This window comes from Phoenix dactylifera, chromosome 1 (assembly GCF_051530095.1).
Source record: "Phoenix dactylifera cultivar Ajwa chromosome 1, Ajwa_hap1_PhDact_Kaust_v1.1, whole genome shotgun sequence".
NCBI lineage: Eukaryota > Viridiplantae > Streptophyta > Magnoliopsida > Arecales > Arecaceae > Phoenix > Phoenix dactylifera.
This window is the reverse complement of record NC_143190.1, coordinates 46,473,565-46,493,581: the sequence shown is the minus strand read 5'-3', so window position 1 is coordinate 46,493,581 and position 20,017 is coordinate 46,473,565. Positions and strand designations below refer to the sequence as shown.

The 20,017-nt window shown below is 41.4% G+C and overlaps 1 protein-coding gene across 4 annotated transcripts; it reads right to left on the bottom strand.

Moving 5' to 3' along the window:
* Positions 1-113: 113 nt before the first annotated feature.
* On the bottom strand, positions 114-19,198 carry LOC103723476 (peroxisome biogenesis protein 3-1-like). 4 transcript variants are annotated; one of them, XR_015968488.2, is made up of 8 exons: positions 18,587-18,918; positions 18,310-18,471; positions 18,016-18,215; positions 17,646-17,776; positions 6,053-6,180; positions 5,335-5,574; positions 4,265-4,393; positions 114-610 (listed from the first exon to the last, which is right to left on the bottom strand). XR_015968488.2 is itself a non-coding variant. In XM_008814395.6 (7 exons), exons 1-7 carry the CDS (start codon positions 18,598-18,600, stop codon positions 331-333), a joined length of 1,155 nt encoding a protein of 384 aa, XP_008812617.1. In that variant the 5' UTR covers positions 18,601-19,198; the 3' UTR covers positions 114-330. The 4 variants fall into 4 exon arrangements, 2 of the variants coding, with proteins under 2 accessions (XP_008812617.1, XP_089780742.1); XR_016396087.1 differs by having other exon boundaries at positions 474-610; positions 18,310-18,474; positions 18,587-18,866; XM_008814395.6 differs by lacking the exon at positions 4,265-4,393 and having other exon boundaries at positions 18,587-19,198.
* Positions 19,199-20,017: the final 819 nt, after the last annotated feature.

Genomic DNA, 20,017 nt, shown 5'->3' with positions numbered 1-20,017 from the left:
AGTTATCAAGGATGCATTGAGACCCCCCTATATTTTGAAGGAGTATGCTGCTTTCTAAGAGTGAACGACCAGACACAGATGCAGGATCCAGAAAAGTATTCACGCATGCAAACTAGAAAGCATTCAGAAATACCCTTGCAAACCAATACTGGAAGCCACAGCCAAAAAAAATACTGGAAGCCACAGCCAATAAGTCAATACCGGACGCCACAGCCAAAAAAATAACTATTACACAATTTTTCTTCACTGTTGGGATATCCGCCACCCCCATGTAAGAAACCAAGCTCTGTAAATGAAGATCCAGCATGCTACAGATGGTAATTGTATTGGTTACATCTCTTTCGAAGAATCGTGTGATGGTATGGGCATGTTTGCATATAGAAGGGTGTAAAACATTTCAACCTCCGGCAGTCCTCCAATGGACTGAATGAACTTGTTGTCGCTGGGTTCCTCGAGCAGTGGCAGGCTAAGTTGCGTTATTCGAGGCAATAGCTTAGCCAAGGGAACTCCGGAGGGTCGACTAATCCCTTCAAGCTGCATGCTAATATCATCCACTAGCAAATCAACTACCTTCTTCAATGATATCTCCACAATATTTCCAAAATCAGGGCTACAAACAAATATTGATGACATAAGAATCGAGAAAGTTACTCTGTTGAATTAAACATAAGTTCAAGACTTCGACAAAGTAAAAGATTAAAAGCTTTTCTTTCTGAGAACATAAACAGTTTTCACCACATATGACCAATGTTTCTTGGTAGCCTCTGTTTCAGCCTGATAAATATTAAAAAAGAAAATTGATGTACTCATAAAGCATATCTATTAACAAATTCTTTGATATTCAAATTATGTTTCCTTGTCTCTAGCATAGACATGGTTTGAGTGGAATTTGACAGACTTTGGACACCAATGTCAAGAATGAACTCTTCCTCCTAGTTAAAGGCAGTGTCCATGTACCCAGCATGGTGCAAGATTTAGTCTATAAATGCAAATCTGGCCAATAACCATCATGTAAAAACTCAATACCCATGTTTAAGAGTACTGATGTTTACTGCTTGCAATTGACAGCTGGTCTTGCTTTTAAATTCAAAAGGAATAAGATATGCCATATGGAAGAGCAGAGATCTCTTCATTTCAGAATTCTCAAGTATTTTCTGAAATGAATCGGAGAAACCAGCAATATAACAAAAACAAAATATGGGATGGTTAGATATGTTCCACCCCCCTTCTACAAAGATTCAAATCCTTATTGGCCAGCAGCTATGCAAGGCACCTTTCAAAGTGCTGCAAATTATTTCCATGAGAGGAAAGTGACAACCCAACATGGCTCTGCCAAAGGAAGCACCATGCCCCACATCACCTAAACCTAGTGCTGCAACCTGCTCACTCCTAAGAAGGCAGATAATTTGCTAAGCACAAACATTTTACATCTAACCGCTTTCAGTAATTCCATAATGATGAACAATATGGTTGGTGCTCTCTCCACCTTGAGGTTAAGCTTGTTCCACAGGGTCAAAAAAGACAACCATTAACAGTGGTCCCGCATAATCTCCTACAAGACTCCCCAGTCACAATAAGAGCTTCATCACATTATATGTCTGTAGGTCATGTCTTGACTCTTCACTGTGAGAACCGAGAACTAATCTGAGAAAAACCAAACTTCTTTTTGGGCAAAATAATAGCCCATCATTATCAAACTTGAAGCAAATTGATCATGAAATTTTCAGTGCATTAATCTTGTATACCAGAAATTACAGATACAGGCTTTTATGTATATAGTTTCTATATAGTCCTATAGCTATAAGAGAAAATTGAATATGCTATGGAAGTCTTCTATTTTTGCTACGCTATGAAATAAGGCTCATTGCGGTGCAACAGTTGTTAGACAAGAAGTCATTTTTGTATTCATCTTTTAAGCATGTTGTGTACCTGGTCTGGAGAGCAACTCCAAAGTAGAAGATTCCCATGAGTGTTGCCAAATCATAAAATCTATCAATGTAGTGAAGACCACTGGTCTCTTGGAAAAATGGATAGAGTTTTCGTTAATAGATAATGCATGCGATCTGAAAGTAAAATTGCCTTAAGGTTTAGTTCATATACTTGTACATGGATTCATTTCTCAAGTTACTGGCACTAAATATACACAGATCAATTGGTTGTGGTGATCAATCCAACCTGAAGTTTTACTTCAGACCTGACTTTAATAACAGATCAGTATTTATACCAGATGCTTTTCAGCAAAATCTGTTGAGAACAATTTAATGTTTCAGAGGCCTTCAATCATTGGGTGGAAGAAATAAATCAACAGGCCAAAAAAGAGGGAAAAATTTTACTTCAAGTCTGCTTTTAAAATAGCACAGGAGAAAGCATAGTACTCTCAACTCTATATATTTTCATCAGAACTTCAGAAGCTTTAGTAAAAGATCGATAGATGGAGCAGGCAAGTCACCATGCCTTGAGAAATATTAGAACCATGTATGTGCTCCTCTCACCGAAGACATCAAGGATAGTAATGGCTTTGAGAAAGCTTATGCTACTAAGATCAAGTATAATATGTCAACTCTAATATGATTCTCATTTTCTCAACTAAATCACTAAGATAAGCAACACTAGTGTTCATTGTCTTCCTATCCACTTACACTTCCACGTAGATATTGGTGATTCATTGGCCTGTATTGCATATCCAAGATGTTCAGGTAATACAATACCATAAACCTTTATACTTCACATAAAAGTATTAAAAATTTTTGAAGGACTATTACGTTAACTTGACTCAAACAATTAGGCAAGCACAATAGATAAGATGTGATGAGCTCTGAATTTCATACATGGTAAACTTAAAGATAATAATAAAAAGAACGTAATGATGAGGTAGAAGAGAGATGTAGAATCCACCCCAAAAGGTATATAATATTTTATCCAAATTAAATTATAAAATGATGTAAAGTTGTCATCCTACATTCATGCGTGCGAAGGATGTTGAAAAAGTCCTGAATAATGTTTTCTAGTACTAAAAGGAAAAGACCTAAACTTCTTCCAAATGGGAAGACAACTAATCAACCCGAAGTCCACAAAGTATTATGGGCTTCCCTAGACAGATATGACTTTGGACTCAAAACTTAGGTGACATTACTAATCTAGAAACTTCTAAGCAAGGATTAAAGTGTTGGATGGCACTGGGGCGGATCGATGACCATTAACAACAAGAATAAAGAAAAAAAATTAAAAATAAATTGTGCCCCTAGATACCAAGCCATCCCTAGTGTTAGGACAACTGTCCCAGCAAGTACCAACGAGGACAACTAAGATGTTGCAGCCCATGAGAGAACCAGTGCCCCAGATGCATCCTAGGTGCTGTTCTCTTATTGAAAATGATACAGATATAGTACCAGCGGTACACGCCATGATGCACTAGGCCCCAAATCTTGCTTCTAAGATTCAAATTCAACTATTAAAAGTCCAAAATTTACAAAATAAATAAAAAAATTACCAAGAGAATATTTTTATTCCTTGATGCTTAAGCATGTCAATGAGGCTATACTATTATATATTACTGCATGATTCAATATTGTATGCTGTAACAGTCCAAACTGTGTATAAAGTCATGGTCCCCTAAGCAACATATGACTAATATTGGTACACAAACATGCCAACACCTGACTTCTAATTGTCTTTTGTGCCATGTAATTGCAGCAACTAGCAAAAGATCGTAATTTTACCAGTGATGCATTGATTACACATGCAATGTGGCATATCCTGTGGATGGTTATGCAGATCAACCCCAAGCGAGCTAAAAGGCACTTACACTATATTGGTGATGTTTCTGCTATGCCTATTAACAATGGATAGTTCAATCCTCAAACCATCCACCCCAGTGTGAAAGATGGTCGTATTATGGTTTCCTTGCCATATTACATGTGGCAAAAGTCTGTGAATGCAACAAATTATATCCCTCATCTTACCCTTTGAATAAGCAATGGTAAGTACGCTGGTGTACTTATGATTTAGATTATATGCTAATATGCATCTCTGTGGGGTGTGAATCTTTATATGTAGAAGCAATTGGTTTCTGAACAAAATTTTATTGCAAATGGAGGAATCATGCTACTTTTCTAGCTCAAAAGTGTGAATTTTCACTAACATCAATTAAGAACTCAAATTAGAGCCTCCATAAAGAACTTAGTTAACAGGTCACCACCGAAGATTCAATTCCACTACCAGTTGCATCTCCTTCCTAAATCTTAAGATAACATTGAATGGTTACCTTCATGGTTCTGTTTATTCTTGAAAGGCTTGCATGGCCCATGATCCCAGGCTCCGATAATTTCAGATTGCCATCATTCAAGTTTAAGGGAACACTGGTAGAAAAAGGTTCAGTTTTCTCCCACATGGCCTGTATATAAGGATCACAAAGCTTCCATTAGGCTAGGGAAGCATGCACTATGAGTAGTCATAACCATACCAGGAATGAATGACAAATCCAACTAAAATTGTCCAATCCAAATAAGTGGAGAGACCTGTTCCTTGATGTTAATAAAGCTAAAAAGGTGTGGCTTAAAGGGGATTTTAGAACCATTATTGATTCGGTTAATGGGAATAGGAAGGCTACGACCATCTATAACCCATATCTGCTTGTTATCTGGTAAATGGACTCTATACAGCTTTTCCAAGTGATCCCAATCGACTTTCCTTGCTCTGGGGCTTCTCATGCTGTTTTTCATCAGTAGACAACTGCTTTTCCATCATCTTTGTCTTTATTTACTGAATGCTGACTGTTCTGGATGTGTCTTACTAGGGAATGATCGATGAGGTTTGCCACCTTTTTATCTTTTTCTTTGGGAAAAAAAAGCCTCAGGCTCATGTTGCATCAACCTTGAGATGAGGCTCATCCAGCAGGCTGCAGCACCTTTAGTCTCATGTGTAATGCTTAGATAAGGTGCAGACCTCCTCCTCTGATGAAATCTAATCCCTCGTTTTTTGGGATAAGGTAAATCACCCTGGAGAAGGGATTCCTTATCCCTAAAAACCAGGATTCATTTGTTTAACAGAGATGCTGATCCCTTTCAACTGCTTCCACTGCCGACATATTTTCTAAAAGGAATCCTACCAGGAAGATCTTATCTGTCCGAAAAGATCTCCCGGTTTTCAAAAAGGGCCACAGAGAGACACAGAGAGACTCCTGAGATGCATGTCTTCAGCCTTGTGTTACATTACAACAAGAGGCATATGCATATGCAATAGGCTTAGGTTATTTCTACAGAAGAAAATCAGATGACAGATGTCGGATCCTGTATGGAGCAGTATTTTCTATAGGAATAAACGCTGTTTGCATACCTTGATAGCACCATACGTGTCTCTGACATTAGCTGCTCAAGCTTGCCAACATCCAAAAGAATGGAGGAATCATCAAAACCTTTGGCAGACATAACCATCAGTTGCCTGTATGCAGTGGCATTCTCAGGAACCAAGTATAACATCCAGTAATTAGGTCCACCAATGCTCATGAACGACTCCAGTATCTGTATGATTGTTTCACGCAGTTGGACCATGCTGAAAAGATCCCTGAGCTGCTTTCTGCACATTGTGATTAAAATCCACAAAACAAATGCATCAAATATATCATCAGGGCCTGATGGTTTGGTTATGGAAAAGAAAGACATCAAATTCATCATCAACAAAGTAAGATGCCAACTTTAGTCAAAATATAAATCGATAACAATAATATACAGAAAACAACTAAGCTACTACCACTACGCCGTTTAACAGAATCAGATGCCAAAACTCAAATAAACTAATCAAAAACGTATCAGATACATGTACAAACATGGAAGTACGTGCAATGAAATTCTAAATCTTTTGGGGGCATATTGGAAAACTATTTAATTCTTAAAAATCGAAGGAAAGAGAAGAAATCACAGATAAGATGCTCTGTATATATATAGATAGATAGAGAGCATTATAGCCTAATTAAAAGCTTGAAAAAAATATTGAGGGTAATATAATAATTAAGCATGCATAAGAAGAACAGGATGTTAACAGTATTAACTCTTACTCTTTTAGAACTCCAGTAGCAGCATTCTGCATGTTCATAATCAACATGTTGATGCCATGGGCAGAAAGATAATCAGCAGTTGCTAGAAAGTCTTGCTGCCCATGCCTGCTAAATGAGTCAGATTCATCCTGCAAACAAGCAAAAAGGGGAACCTCAAATTTTCAAAACATGAACTCGAACCCTAGAAGATGCAAGAATAAAGATTTATAGCACTGGAAAAGAATTTAGCACAGATTTAGACTATCAACTACAAAATTCGCTTAGAACTCCGCTAAAATATACCTTTCTCATGGAGCATGTCTTAATCAGTAATTATTTGTAAGACGACTATAAATGATAGCTGTAAAATTTCCAACAGATATATTGAATCAACTACAGCCAACCATCTGTCAGTAATTAACTAGAACAGCATGCCTACAAATGCAATCATTTCACTCACCACGTAACATCATTTTTTTTAGAATCAGCGGATACATATTACATGTTTTATGGCAAGACATCAATTATCCAACTATAGCAAAGAATGCTGATTCATAGACAGAGTAACAAGGAACATATACCTTAACAAAATTGATCATACTACAAGAACAAAAAACAAGGCAGCCTTATCCCACAGATACCTAAATCAAAAACAAAATTGAGGCTGAGTTTCATAGGCATATTCCTAAACCATATAGGTACAGTTATAAGCAGAAGTCCCAACTTTGTTTATTCTCCTCTAACTGATCCTCCAACACATACTTAATCCCCTCATGAAACAAAAATAAAGAGGAAATATCAGGCATTTATGGATTGCCATTCTTTAAAATCTTCTATTAGACCCCTTGCTACTAAATGGTCTTAACTTAAAACTCTGTCCACTCGATCTTGGAACATTTACAAAGAGAACACAACACATGAGGCTGAGTCCCCATGCTGGTTCTTGTTGTGTAATACTATCTAGTTTGATCACTTTCTTCTTAATTGGATTATGGAACATCACATGTGCATTTATGTCACATTCTCTGATGGCACACCTTGAAAGTATTGTCCTTCATGTTCTTGTATCTACGATAACATCATCTCATAGCACATTTTCTATGAATTACAAAAGAAACTCTTGAAGTGTTGATCAGGTGGAAATGTTAATAGCCATGAAAAAACAATATGTGCAAATTGCTCAGATTGACTAAGGGAGGGCCATATCATCATCTGAAATGAGAAGAGAGTAAATGTCTTATTGCTTAGAAAGTACCCGCCACCAATCCATCATTTTCTTATTGTAGTCTTGTCTTGTTATTGTCCATTGCATCTGCACAGAAGTTACTTCTGGAAGCCTTAATAATCCTAGATGGTAAAAGGCAGTCAAGGACAAGTTATCTGCTAAGGTTGCCGTAAGGGAAATGAAATGTTGTCTTTTTGATGGTCTAAATGTCAATTGATTTTCTGAAAGAAGTGCTCCAAGGTGAAATACAGAACTAGTCATGAAAGAATAAACAAATCTACAATGTTAATATTGCCAAAAATTTTGGTGGAAAGAAGATTTCAGTATTGTTTTGTTCAGGTTCTATCAAGGAATGCCAAACCGGCCCGTATCGGCCGGTTTAGCCCGTACCGAACCGGTCCGGTCTCCGACCGGTCCGGTTCGGCATTAAAAAATGGTACCGGCCCATACCGGCTAGGCTAATTTTTTGGGGCTTTTGGATGCGTGAATCAGGCCGAACCAATGGTATCGGTTCGAATCGGTCCAGTGGCCCACCGGTACGCCTACCGATACCAGTTCGGCGATCTTTGGATTCTATATTTGATAACTACCAAAGCAAGATGGCTTGTGTTTCAACCAAACTGATGCCGGACTAACTTTAAAATGAAACAGGGAAAGAGGGGAAAAGAAGGGGGAAGAAGAAGAGAAGAAGGAAAAGGGAGGAGAAGAGAAGAAGAGGAAACGTGGGGGAAGAAATTCTTTAATTCTGCATTAAAAAAACCTAATCAGCTTACAAGTTCCCTTTAAATAGGGCCCCATAAGAACAATTAAAATAAACCCCTTACATAAAATAATTCCCCACAAATAAGCCCTAAAATGAAAATAAGCCCAGAATAAAATAAACCACAAATAAATCCCTAAACACAAATAAACCCAGAAATAACAATAAGCAAATATGCAAATAAAATGGGGACCTAGCTGATGTCCCCATCAACTCCTCCCGGGTGAGAAAAACTCGACCCCGTCGAGTGTAAATCGGGGCGGCTGTCGTACTGCTCCAGAAGATCCGGGTCAAGGCGCTGCAACTCAGCTCGCGAAATCCACGACACATCTGATTCGGGTCGACCTTTCCACCGAACAAGGTAACGTTGGTAGCTTCCTCTCCTGGTAGAGATAACCTGCTCATCTAATATATGTTCTATGTGTTCTCTGCGTGCATGAAACTGGGGAGGTGGAGGCTCACTAGCAGGTGCTAGAGCAGGGTGATCAACAACAGTGGATGTATCAACAAAAGGGTCAGAAGGAATGAATGTTGATTTCTTGTATGGGACTAAATCTTCAATATTAAATGTCGCACTAATCCCATAGTCTTCAGGAAGATCTACAACATACGCATTCGAACTGATTTTCTTTAGGACTTTGAATGGTCCCGCACTACGAGATTGCAACTTTTTGAACGTCCCCGAAGGAAGTCGTTCAGGTCTAATTCTTACCATGACTGAATCACCTACATTTAATTCTTTATAACGGCGGTGCAAATCAGCAAAGGATTTATATTTTAAGTTATTAGAGTGAATAAGTTTGCCGATCTCCTGATGCAATGAATGCAGGTGTGAAGCAAATGATTGTGCCGACTCAGAGACTCTATGCTGATGAGACATGGGGATCAAGTCTATGGGTTGCCTAGGTTTATAACCATTCACCACTTCAAAAGGACTCATGTCTATGGTCCTATTGACCGAACTATTATATGCAAACTCGGCAGTTGGTAACACGAGATCCCAAATCCTAGTATGCTCACCTACCAGACATCTGAGAAGACTCCCTAGACTTCGGTTGACAACTTCGGTCTGGCCATCAGTTTGGGGATGATAGGCAGAGAAAAATTTTAATTTGGTACCCATCATGTGCCAAAGAGTTTTCCAAAAATAGCTCATAAATTTAACATCCCTATCGGACACAATAGATTTAGGGATACCATGGAGTCTAACGACTTCGTCAAAATAGATTTTCGCAATCCTAGAAGCATCAGAAGTCTTAGAACATGGTAGAAAATGAGCCATTTTAGAGAACCGGTCCACTATTACAAAAATGGAATCATGTTTGGTCGAGGTACGTGGAAGCCCTAACACAAAATCCATGCTAACATCTTGCCACGGACAATCAGGAACTGGTAGTGGAGTGTAAAGCCCAGTGTTCTGTTTACGTTGTTTTGCTAATTGACATGTGCGGCACTGAGCGACGATCTTGGCCACGTCTCTCTTGAGACTCAGCCAGAAGAAACGTCTTTCCACCATCTCAATGGTTTTGTCTCTCCCGAAATGCCCAGACAGTCCTCCAGCGTGTACTTCCCATACTAGAAAATCTCTCAAAGAAGTTCGAGGAATACACAATCGGTCGGAGCGAAAGAGATAATCATCATGTAAAAAGAAATCATCGTGCTCTCTCGCTACTCCATCTCGTAAGGTCAGGTATACATTACTAAAATCGGGACAGGTGGTATATTGTTCCCTGATCCTTTCAAAACCAATTACTTCAGTGCTCATCATGGATAGGAGGAAGATCCGTCGACTGAGCGCATCAGCAGCCTTATTCTCAACTCCAGCTTTATGTTTCAGCACAAAAGTATAGGCTTGTAGAAACTCAATCCATCGGCCATGTCGAAAGTTTAATTTCTTTTGAGAATTGAGATACTTTAAAGCCTCATGGTCTGAATACAGGACAAATTCTTGCGGTAGCAAATAGTGTCGCCAATGTCGCAAAGTTTGCACTACCGCATAGAATTCCTTATCATAGGTGGAATAACGCAACCTGCCGTCACTTAACTTTTCGCTAAAGAACGCGACAGGGTGACCTTCTTGGCTTAACACACCACCTATGCCAACGCCAGAGGCATCACATGCGACCTCGAATACCTTAGTAAAATCAGGGAGCCGCAAGACAGGTGCTTCGGTCATCCTATGCTTAATATCTTTAAATGCTTGGGATGCCGACTTAGTCCAGATAAAATCTCCTTTCTTCATGCAATCTGTGATAGGAGACATTATGGAACTAAAATTCCTAATGAAGCGACGATAGAAAGTAGCCAGACCATGAAAACTACGTACTTCGGCTAAGGTCTTGGGCTCAGGCCAATCGACTATCGCGCTTACTTTTTCTGGATCAGCGGAGACACCCTTGGAAGATACTATGAACCCTAAGAAAGTGACGTGATCAGTCAGGAAGGCACACTTCTTAGGGTTTGCAAAGAAGCTTTCTCTCTGCAGGACTTCACAAACCTGCCTTAGGTGTGAAAGATGGAGCTCTTGAGTTTGACTATAAATGAGGATGTCATCAAAGTATACAACGACAAATTTGTTCAAGAAAGGTCGAAAGATCTGTGTCATCACCCTCATAAAAGTACTTGGAGCATTTGTTAAACCGAAAGGCATTACTAACCATTCGTAGAGTCCATCTTTGGTTTTGAATGCTGTTTTCCATTCATCCCCAGGACGAATCCGAATCTGGTGGTACCCACTCTTTAGGTCGATCTTGGAAAAAACTGTAGCACCAGACATGTAGTCTAAAAGGTCATCCAGCCTAGGAATGGGAAAACGATACTTTACCGTGATTTTATTGATAGCACGGCTATCGACGCACATCCTCCAAGAGCCATCTTTCTTGGGAGTGAGGAGTGCAGGTACAGCACATGGACTCAAGCTCTCACGAATATACCCTCGAGTGACGAGTTCGTCAACTTGGCGTTTCAGTTCAGTGTGCTCGTTTGGATTGAGTCTATGGTGGGGAAGATTTGGCAAGGACGCTCCAGGAATGAGATCAATTACGTGCTGGATATCACGCATTGGAGGGAGTGCCTCTGGAAGATCAGTCGGAAAGACAGATTGAAACTCCTCCAACAAAGGGACTACGGCGGCCGGATGTTCGACATTTGACTCCACATTAATAACTCTGGCCACAAGGGCGTACACAGGTGAATGGCTTTCGATATCTTTCATTACCTCTTTCGAAGTAATGATGTGGAGTGACTCTTCCTTTTGTGGTGTAGCACCCTTCTTCTCAGGTACGGGCTCTCTAGGAAGCAATGAATTCAATATAATTTTCCGACCCTGGAACATAAAACTACATGAATTTGACCGACCATGAAGTGTGACGTCCCTATCGTATAACCAAGGTCTTCCTAAGATGACTTGACCTACGTCCATCGGAAGGCAGTCGCACCAAATCTCGTCTTTATAAGATAGGAATTGAATCGGGACAAGGCACCTTTCTGAAACCGAAATGGACGTCTTATCTACCCAGGCTACTTTATATGGATTAGGATGAGGGGTAGATTTTAGGCCAAGGCGAGAAACAACTCCAGATGCAATGGCATTGATGCAACTCCCGCTATCAAATAAGATTTTGCATGTTTTACCATTGATCTTAATAAGTGTATAAAATAAGGAGGTTCTTCGCCAGTCTTGTTCGGTCTTTGTTTGGGCTAGTGTGCACCTAACCACATGGAGCCTATGGTTTTGGTCATTCCTATCAGTGGGCTCATTTTGGTATTCAGTCTGAACAAATTCTAACCCGGTCTTTTCGTCTCCAAAGTCATCTACAAAATCCTCGATGTTTGGTTCATAGATTTCTTCGACACATTCAGTATCCTGGGTTCCTGCTTCCAGTTCAGTCATCAAATAGGTCTTGGCATTACATTGGGACGCAATATGGCCAAACTTTTGGCACCTGAAACACTGGGTTTGGTTTCTCAAGGGCGGGTTGGACCCTAATATGCCTTTTCCTTTATCAGTGGATGTACTTTGAGCAGGCACCGGGAACGTCCTAGTCGGTGTTTGGCTAGAACCGGGCTGTGAAGGGTGGTTGGAGAGTGGTCTGGGTTGTGGGAGATGGCTTTGATTAGGTCGGGCTCCTGGGGGTAAGAACCGAGAATCGGTACGTCTCACCACAGGGACTCGTAAAAAACTATCCACGTCTTGAGCCAATTGGTATGCCTGGCCAAGGGTAGTAATCTCTCGGAGGATCAGTTCTTTCTGGATCTCCTCACGGAGTCCTGCCCGAAACCTAGAAAGAGTAACAGTCTCTTCTTCGATTACACCACACCTCATGTGAAACTCCTCAAATTGTGTAATGTAATCGGCAACAGTTGAAGTTCCTTGAGTTAGTTTCTGCCACCTATCCATAAGGCGTTGTCGGTAAGAGAATGGCAGATACTTCTCATTCAGTTTCTCTTTCATATCCTCCCAAGTGGTGATGCGTGGAAGCCTCTGGGTCTCACGCCGATGTTCAACGTTATGCCAGTACCAGTGAGCTTGCCCAATAAGCTTCATTTTGGCAAACCGTACTTTTCTATCTTCAGTCATATCGTACCACTCAAAATAATTATCCATGGCTGCTCTCCAATCAAGGTACACGCTCGGCTCTAATTGACCAGCAAATGTGGGGGCTTCTACTCGCACAGTACGAAGTAGTCGCTCGTCAAGATCGCGCTGGTGATCAGGATGATGTTGGTTCCTAGGGGGATGGGGAAAAGCTGCAGGCGGTGTGGTCAAACCAAACTCGGGATAAGCTGCGATTGGGGATGATGGTTCCGGAGTCCTAGGGTGTTGTACTAGGGCACGGATCTCACGTTTGAATTCGGCATTATCAGCTCGTATTGCAGCTAATTGTTCCAGAATATCTTGTATGACTCTGGGGTCCATGGCGGATGAAGGGGTCTGAGAGTCAGTGAGGAGGTACTCTCTACCACTACGGGTGGGCATACAGGAGCTACTCTGATACCAAGTTGGTGATATGATACCAAGTTGGTGATATGATATGCAATACTACTAATGAACCCTAATTGTCTAAAGGTAATGCAGGACAACCTACTGATGCAACCCACTAATGCAACCTACTATGAATTCGGAAATCAGCAACTTTTCACAAAAATAACTTAAAATTAAATGTTACTAATTTGTACTTTGGTTATTTCAGAATTAAAGTAGAAAATTAGTCACTATAAGAAGTTAGGTTGCAAACACGTTTTACAGTCATTCAAAGTCTAAAAGTAATCTGATCTATGGATGTTGATGATGTCCTGACACTAAGGGGTGCTAATTTAATATTTAGATTTAATTGGGAAGTAGGACGGGTGTGGTGGAAAATGTTCTAGGTTTTTGCAGTTTGACAAGAAAATAAGTTTCAAAATAGGGCTGTCATGCAAGAGAACTAGAACATATTTAGATAAGCAAGCCCAAAGGAGGAAGAACCTATTACCTGTGGTGAATACAGTTGACCAGAATCGTCTGCTCGTGGAGTCTCGAACACGAAGTTGGCGCCGGGCAGAACTAGCTGGAGTTATGGAATTGAACCCAAGGCTTCCTGGGCTGTTGAATTGGGCTGAAGAATAATCTGGTTTGGGCCTGAGATCGGACCTGCAGCCAAAGGCCTTGGGCCGCGCTCAAGGAGACACGCACGGGCTTGGACTAAAATGGGTTTTGGCCTGCTGTGGAGAGAAACGGTTGCAGACTGTGGAGTGTGATCGGGCCAGTTGAGCTCGGGTGAACTCTGTTGGACTGGGGAGGGATGCTGTGGCTTCTTGGGAAAGAATAGGCCCGTTGAAAGGGGGCTTTGCAGGGCGGTCGGATGGCTGATGTGAACTCGTGAGATGAGTCGATGGTGAATGATGGAGAGGCGCGGACGGTGGAGCTCTGGTGGCGACGGCGGAGACGGGGACGGCGACGGCGAAGCGGCGCGGCTCGGTTGACGGAGGAGAAGGAGGCGGCAGAGGTCTCGGGCGATAGCGCTGTGGTCGACCGCGAGAAGGAGGCGGCCGAGGATGGGTGGTGGCAATCGGCCGGTTGCGGGAGCGGCGGGGACGGCGACGGCGAAGCGGTGCGGCTCGGTTGACGAAGGAGAAGGAAGCGGCGGAGGTCTCGGGCGATGGCGCTGTGGTCGACCGCGAGAAGGAGGCGGCCGAGGATGGGTGATGGCAATCGGGCGGTCGCGGGAGCGGCGGGGTCGGTGACGGCGAGGTGGCGCGGCTCGGTGGACGGAGGAGAAGGCGTCGGCGGCAGAGATGGCACGGCAGGGACGGCGGCAATGGCGTCGGCGGCGGAAACCCTAGGGTTTCCGTTCGACTGAAACAGAGGTTAGTTTAGGTTTTTTTTTTTTTTTTTTTTTTTTTTGAACCTTAACGGGTTCGGGTTATCGGTTTCGGGTTTCGAATGAAACCCGCTCCGATAACGGTAAAAATCAGCACGTGCGGGTCACGTGCCAATTTTTTTTTTTTTTTTTTTTTTTTAAACTTACTGGTGGACCCGGGCTATCGGGTTTGCGGTAACGGGTTTAGAGTCGACCCGTTACCGTAACTTCTTCTTCAACCTCCCGATCGATTCGGGAGGGCGTTCCGGCCGCTTCGGCGGTGGTTGCGGAGCGGCCGAACTGAACGGCGACGGAGACTCCGTTGTCGGCGGCAACAGGCGGCGGCTGGTCGTGGTGGCGGCCGGAATCTTGCGCGCGGTGGTCGGCGGGTGCGTCGACAGTGCCGAGGGACAAGGTGGCAAGCAGATCGACGACGCTCTTCCTCTTTCCGGCAGCGGGAGTCACACGCGGTCCTTCAACGCGCTCCGGTGTCCGTGGTCGACGTACGGTGTAATACTCGTGCGGCCACAGAAATCCCGGAATCCGGCGACGCTCGGCCATACACCGGTGGTGGCACGACGGTGAAGACGCGGCAGAGGTGGTGGTGGCGTCGGTTGCAGGCTCCGGTGGAGGGCCAGAGGTGGCGCTGCAGGGAGGCCTCCGGGGAATCTGATGGAAAGAGGTGGTTGCGACAGGGAGGGGCACAGTGGAACTGCTCGGCCACAGGGGAGCTTCCTTTTTTTTTTTTTTTTTTTTTGTGTGTGAGGCTGACAGAGGGAAGGAGAGGAACCGAGAGAAGCTCGGTGAATCAGGGTTGATCCCTTTGTCCCTTTTTTTGTGAAAACCGAAAGAACGATCTTTTTTTTTTTTTTTTTTTTGAACAGGCTGACAGAGGGAAGGCCCTGTTCTCCTTGAAGCACTGTGAGAACTAATGAGGAAGGAGGGCTGTTGTTGGATCGGGGCTTTGGCAGCAGGGAAAAAACCAGCCTTGCTCTGATACCAAGTTGATGTCGGACTAACTTTAAAATGAAACAGGGAAAGAGGGGAAAAGAAGGGGGAAGAAGAAGAGAAGAAGGAAAAGGGAGGAGAAGAGAAGAAGAGGAAACGTGGGGGAAGAAATTCTTTAATTCTGCATTAAAAAAAACTAATCAGCTTACAAGTTCCCTTTAAATAGGGCCCCATAAGAACAATTAAAATAAACCCCTTACATAAAATAATTCCCCACAAATAAGCCCTAAAATGAAAATAAGCCCAGAATAAAATAAACCACAAATAAATCCCTAAACACAAATAAACCCAGAAATAACAATAAGCAAATATGCAAATAAAATGGGGACCTAGCTGATGTCCCCATCACAAACCCTAAAAATGCTTCCAGCATAACAAATTATAGAGATAAATATGCATGTAGGAGATTTTTCCATTCCATGGAAAACAATTTATGGACTAATGCGAGCAACAAGAGCACAGTTTGATATGTCGGCAAAGGAATTATACTATATAGTTTTCAGGAACTCATACCGATCATTGTTTTTCCATTCAAACGAGAGAATTCAGTGTTACTGATCTTAGTCTACATATAGAAATGCTATATTTGCCAACAACCACTAAGGAAGAATTATGGTTATGGACTTCCAAAAAGGGTTTTTCAAACAAAGGAGCTAGTCCGCAATAATATTTCTTGGAGCAATGCTGCTTGCTCCAAGAAGCAGCAAACATTGTTGACTAAAACATGTTCTTAGTCAGTATCACTATGAAGGACCTTTGTTTGAAATTTGCTATTTTTGGCTATTAACGATGGATAATTTGTCTGACATTTTATATTATTAACTAAAACGTTGTCTTGGTCGATATCACTATAAAGGACGTCCGTCACCTATCATTTATGTTCACCAAACGACAATAAATCAATCACAAATAACACGAGAAGGGGCTCCAATTAGCACAACACATTAGAAAACATCTGAAAAATTGCAGCTAACTGCCCCACCTCTGACTGTTACAAGTTATAAATGAACTATATGAATGTTTAATTAGGTAATGAATCTTGCAACCCAGTCCTAGTTATCAAATAGGTAATAGAAGTGTTTTCATTGACTAAATTTAGGTACAATCCATCTAGCTGAAGGTGCAGCCATTGCACAAGGTGCAATAAAGATCCACCCTAGTGCCTTGCCAGTGTCAAGGCGAGGTTTCTATGATGGCCCTTCAAAAAACCCCTAAGTAATGCAAAAAAGCTATAGTGCACAAGAAACATGCCTTTGGATAACAAGAATCACCATTTTGTCAAGCCCTAAGAGAATTGAAACAAACTTCATGAGGCCTTTGATGTTAGACCAACAAATGTAATCATGTCATTGAGAACAGAGTTTTTTTGTTGGGGTCTGTGCTGGGTGAGGGAGGGATGAGAGAGATAGAAAGCGAGAGAGAGAGAGAGAGAGAAGAGAGAGAGAGAGAGAGAGAGAGAGAGAGAGAGAAGGCAAAATGGAGGGTTTCAACAAACAACATCTTCTTTCACCATGAGTCTTCCAGCTCCTCTGCCTCCTCATGCGCATAGCACACTTATGCATGCACCCATACACCATGCTGCAACAAACCATTAGCACACAAAACATGCACACTATACCACATCTCCCTGCCACGTTAAATCACAACATCTCGCATGTCCTGTGGGATTCAGCCTGCAACTGCAAACTCAAGTAAAAGCGAAAAGAGGAAGAAACTACATAAAGATTCAAATACATAACTGTTGAGATTATTCCAATGCCTACATGACATACCATTTAAAGTTTCAAAACACTCAAAAAACAACTTTAGAAAAAGCCAAAGTTCAATGAATGAACTAATTAGTTGGTCCTTGCAAGAAACACCAATTACCAGTAAATACCAATTAAGAACAACCAAATACTTTTAATATATCATGATAAAACTGCACCAGGAAGAGAGATGCTTGTTCGTATAGGGAAACCTTTCATGATCCAACTATGAAGGTTTGAAATCTTACATCTCCGAACTAAGGATTGAAAGATCAGTAGACTGAAAAGGATTTTTACAATGTTGAGGCAGTGAGTTTTGATGCAACTTGCACATGATGATGATAATAACAATGACGACATCACCGATAACAAAAATAATTTTGGGGGTCTTTCCTTTCTACATTTATGTCCGCATGAGTGAAAACATATGTGAAGAATGCATGAACAAATGTAGCAACATGCGCATAAAATAATATGATAAAGCACATTAGAAGATACACAGGCACTAGTTTGCAAAAGGTGAGACATTTACCAGTAACTGAGAGCTTTCCGAACCACGCGCAATTTCTAGGTAGAGATGCCTCCCTAAGATATTGACCTGAACCCTAGCATACAGGCAAAGCATTGTCATTGACCACAATGAGGAAGCTATTCTCGTGAAACCTGAAAAGGCAAAATTCATGACAAACAAAATCAGCAGAAAATATCATTCTTTGCAAACAAAAGCACCAACATCCTACTTTATCCCTTAAAATGTGACCAAAGATGCAAATAGAACAAGGAAAGCAGATCCCAGCTCAATGCTATATGCTAATTTACAGAAAGCAAAAAATCACCATAGTTTAATGAAACATAAAACAATTAATGTCACCAGCAAATGTAAGTATAAAATGATGGCATACTTAGAATTTTAAGCCTTTCCCACAGCTCGAGCTTCTCCTCGAATGTAAGAGGATTGGATTGTCCCTTCCCTTGCATTAGCTTATCGGTCAAATGAGAAAGATCCAACTCCTCCAATATCCGAGACCGCAAATAGTGCATAGCAGATGGCAATGTTGTCGTATCTGATATTCTTTGTATGTTTTCAAAATGCGTCTGCAATCTACCAATCAAATGAAATAAAAATTGGATTTTGATATTTGGGTACTTCCATAATAATTGAACAATGAAATTTTTGGTATAAAAAGAAGCCATACTGGGCTTTAACGAGTTCCTCAACTTGTCGCTCGCCTTCCAGCTGCCTCTCCAAATCAGAGATTCTTCTTCTGTGAGCATCATGGAGCTTATAAATAACATAACCACTTCCAAATACTCCGAGAGCAACAAGCACTTTCCTCCTATGCCTACTCCAAAAACCCCTGCTTCAAAAATCAATAAAATATATTAATCAAAAATAGAAGAAGTTAATCCAGCGGCTATCGTTGATTGAAACCAAAAGATGAAGAGATATGAAGAAGGGGAAAGAATGATCACCTCAAAGAAATCATGGCTTGTCATCAAGAAACCAAGAAAACCATGTCTAAATCCAAACTTCCAGCGAACATAGTCGAAAACCAATCAAAACAAACCCAGCGGACTGCAAAACTCTGGAATTCTATGGAATTCGCCCAACGCTAAAGAAACGATTTCTAGGGGGTTCAAGGATAGAAGAAGTGGGGAGGAGAGGACGAGGAACTCTCTCCTCGATTCCGAAGCTTTGGACGGCTTCGGGAAGCGGGGACAAAGGGAGAGCCTTGGGGTTCGAGGATAACCCCTTTAGGAAACGGGGGACTTTTTTTTATTCTTTCGTTCGAAACCCCAGCGCCGGGTCCTTCGCATAAGGGGTTCAGGTTGTATCTTTAGCACGAAAGAATGATTGATCTTCTTTCAATACATCCACCGTTCGATCTCGCCTAACATAGATCTCAAAGCACTCTGAACTTCTATTACCCGCCTGCACAGATCTCGAAGCGATCATTGTGCAATCCAACGGTTCTTGGCGCGAAGGAAGGTGAAAAAGATACAACGACAAGCGAGGCGACGAGATAGAGGCGATGGGTCGGTTTTTCCAACCAAAACTTCCGGTGAATTCAGGCTGCCGCCGCCAGCTTCCACCGCCGAGACTGCTCGGATATCAAATGGCCAGCCATTAGATTCGGTCTTTTTTTTTGTACCAAAGAACTAAACTGTACACCACAGTATCAGAAAACAAAATATGACCCGAATCCAGAGGAATGGGACTATGAGATCTTCGTTTAGTGTTTGTCCAGCAAGTCAGATACAGTCCATCTCCTGGTAGATATTCTTCAACGGTGGGTTTATTTCCTTCCTGTCATTTGAAACAGAGTTAATCAAGTTATACTTATTCGTTTGCTGATCCCATCATTAATGGAATAAAGTAGTAGGAAAAATAAACAATGGACAAAGATTTTTTTGGAACGTTAATTTGATTTCTCTCTCTCTCTCAATGAATAATCCAAGTTAAATAATTTTTTTAGCCTTCGATAGAAAAATTACGCGTCACTTTTTGATTGGTATTTGGTTGGTTGAGCAAGTAACTCTCTCTTTTCCATGGCTTAACGCATGATCTAAGATGCCCTAAATTGGATAGGAAATATCTTGATTTAGAGCTTGTTCAAATAAGGTATGGTTCAATTAAATCAACTTTTGCCAATGTTGGTTGTAGTTATATGCATTTGTTGTTGAGAAGAAAAACAAAAGAAATGACTATAAATTTTTTTTAAAAAAAATGTCGGTCCACAGAAACAAATGACTTCTGCTGCCTTTCTCTTTAAAAGCTAAAAAAAAAAAAAAGCTGTACTGACATATGCATTTTATATGATTGATTTAATAATAAAAAATTTATGTTAGTTGATAAATGTATCCCCACCTTTTTATTTCCATTTATCGTACCTGCATGCTCTA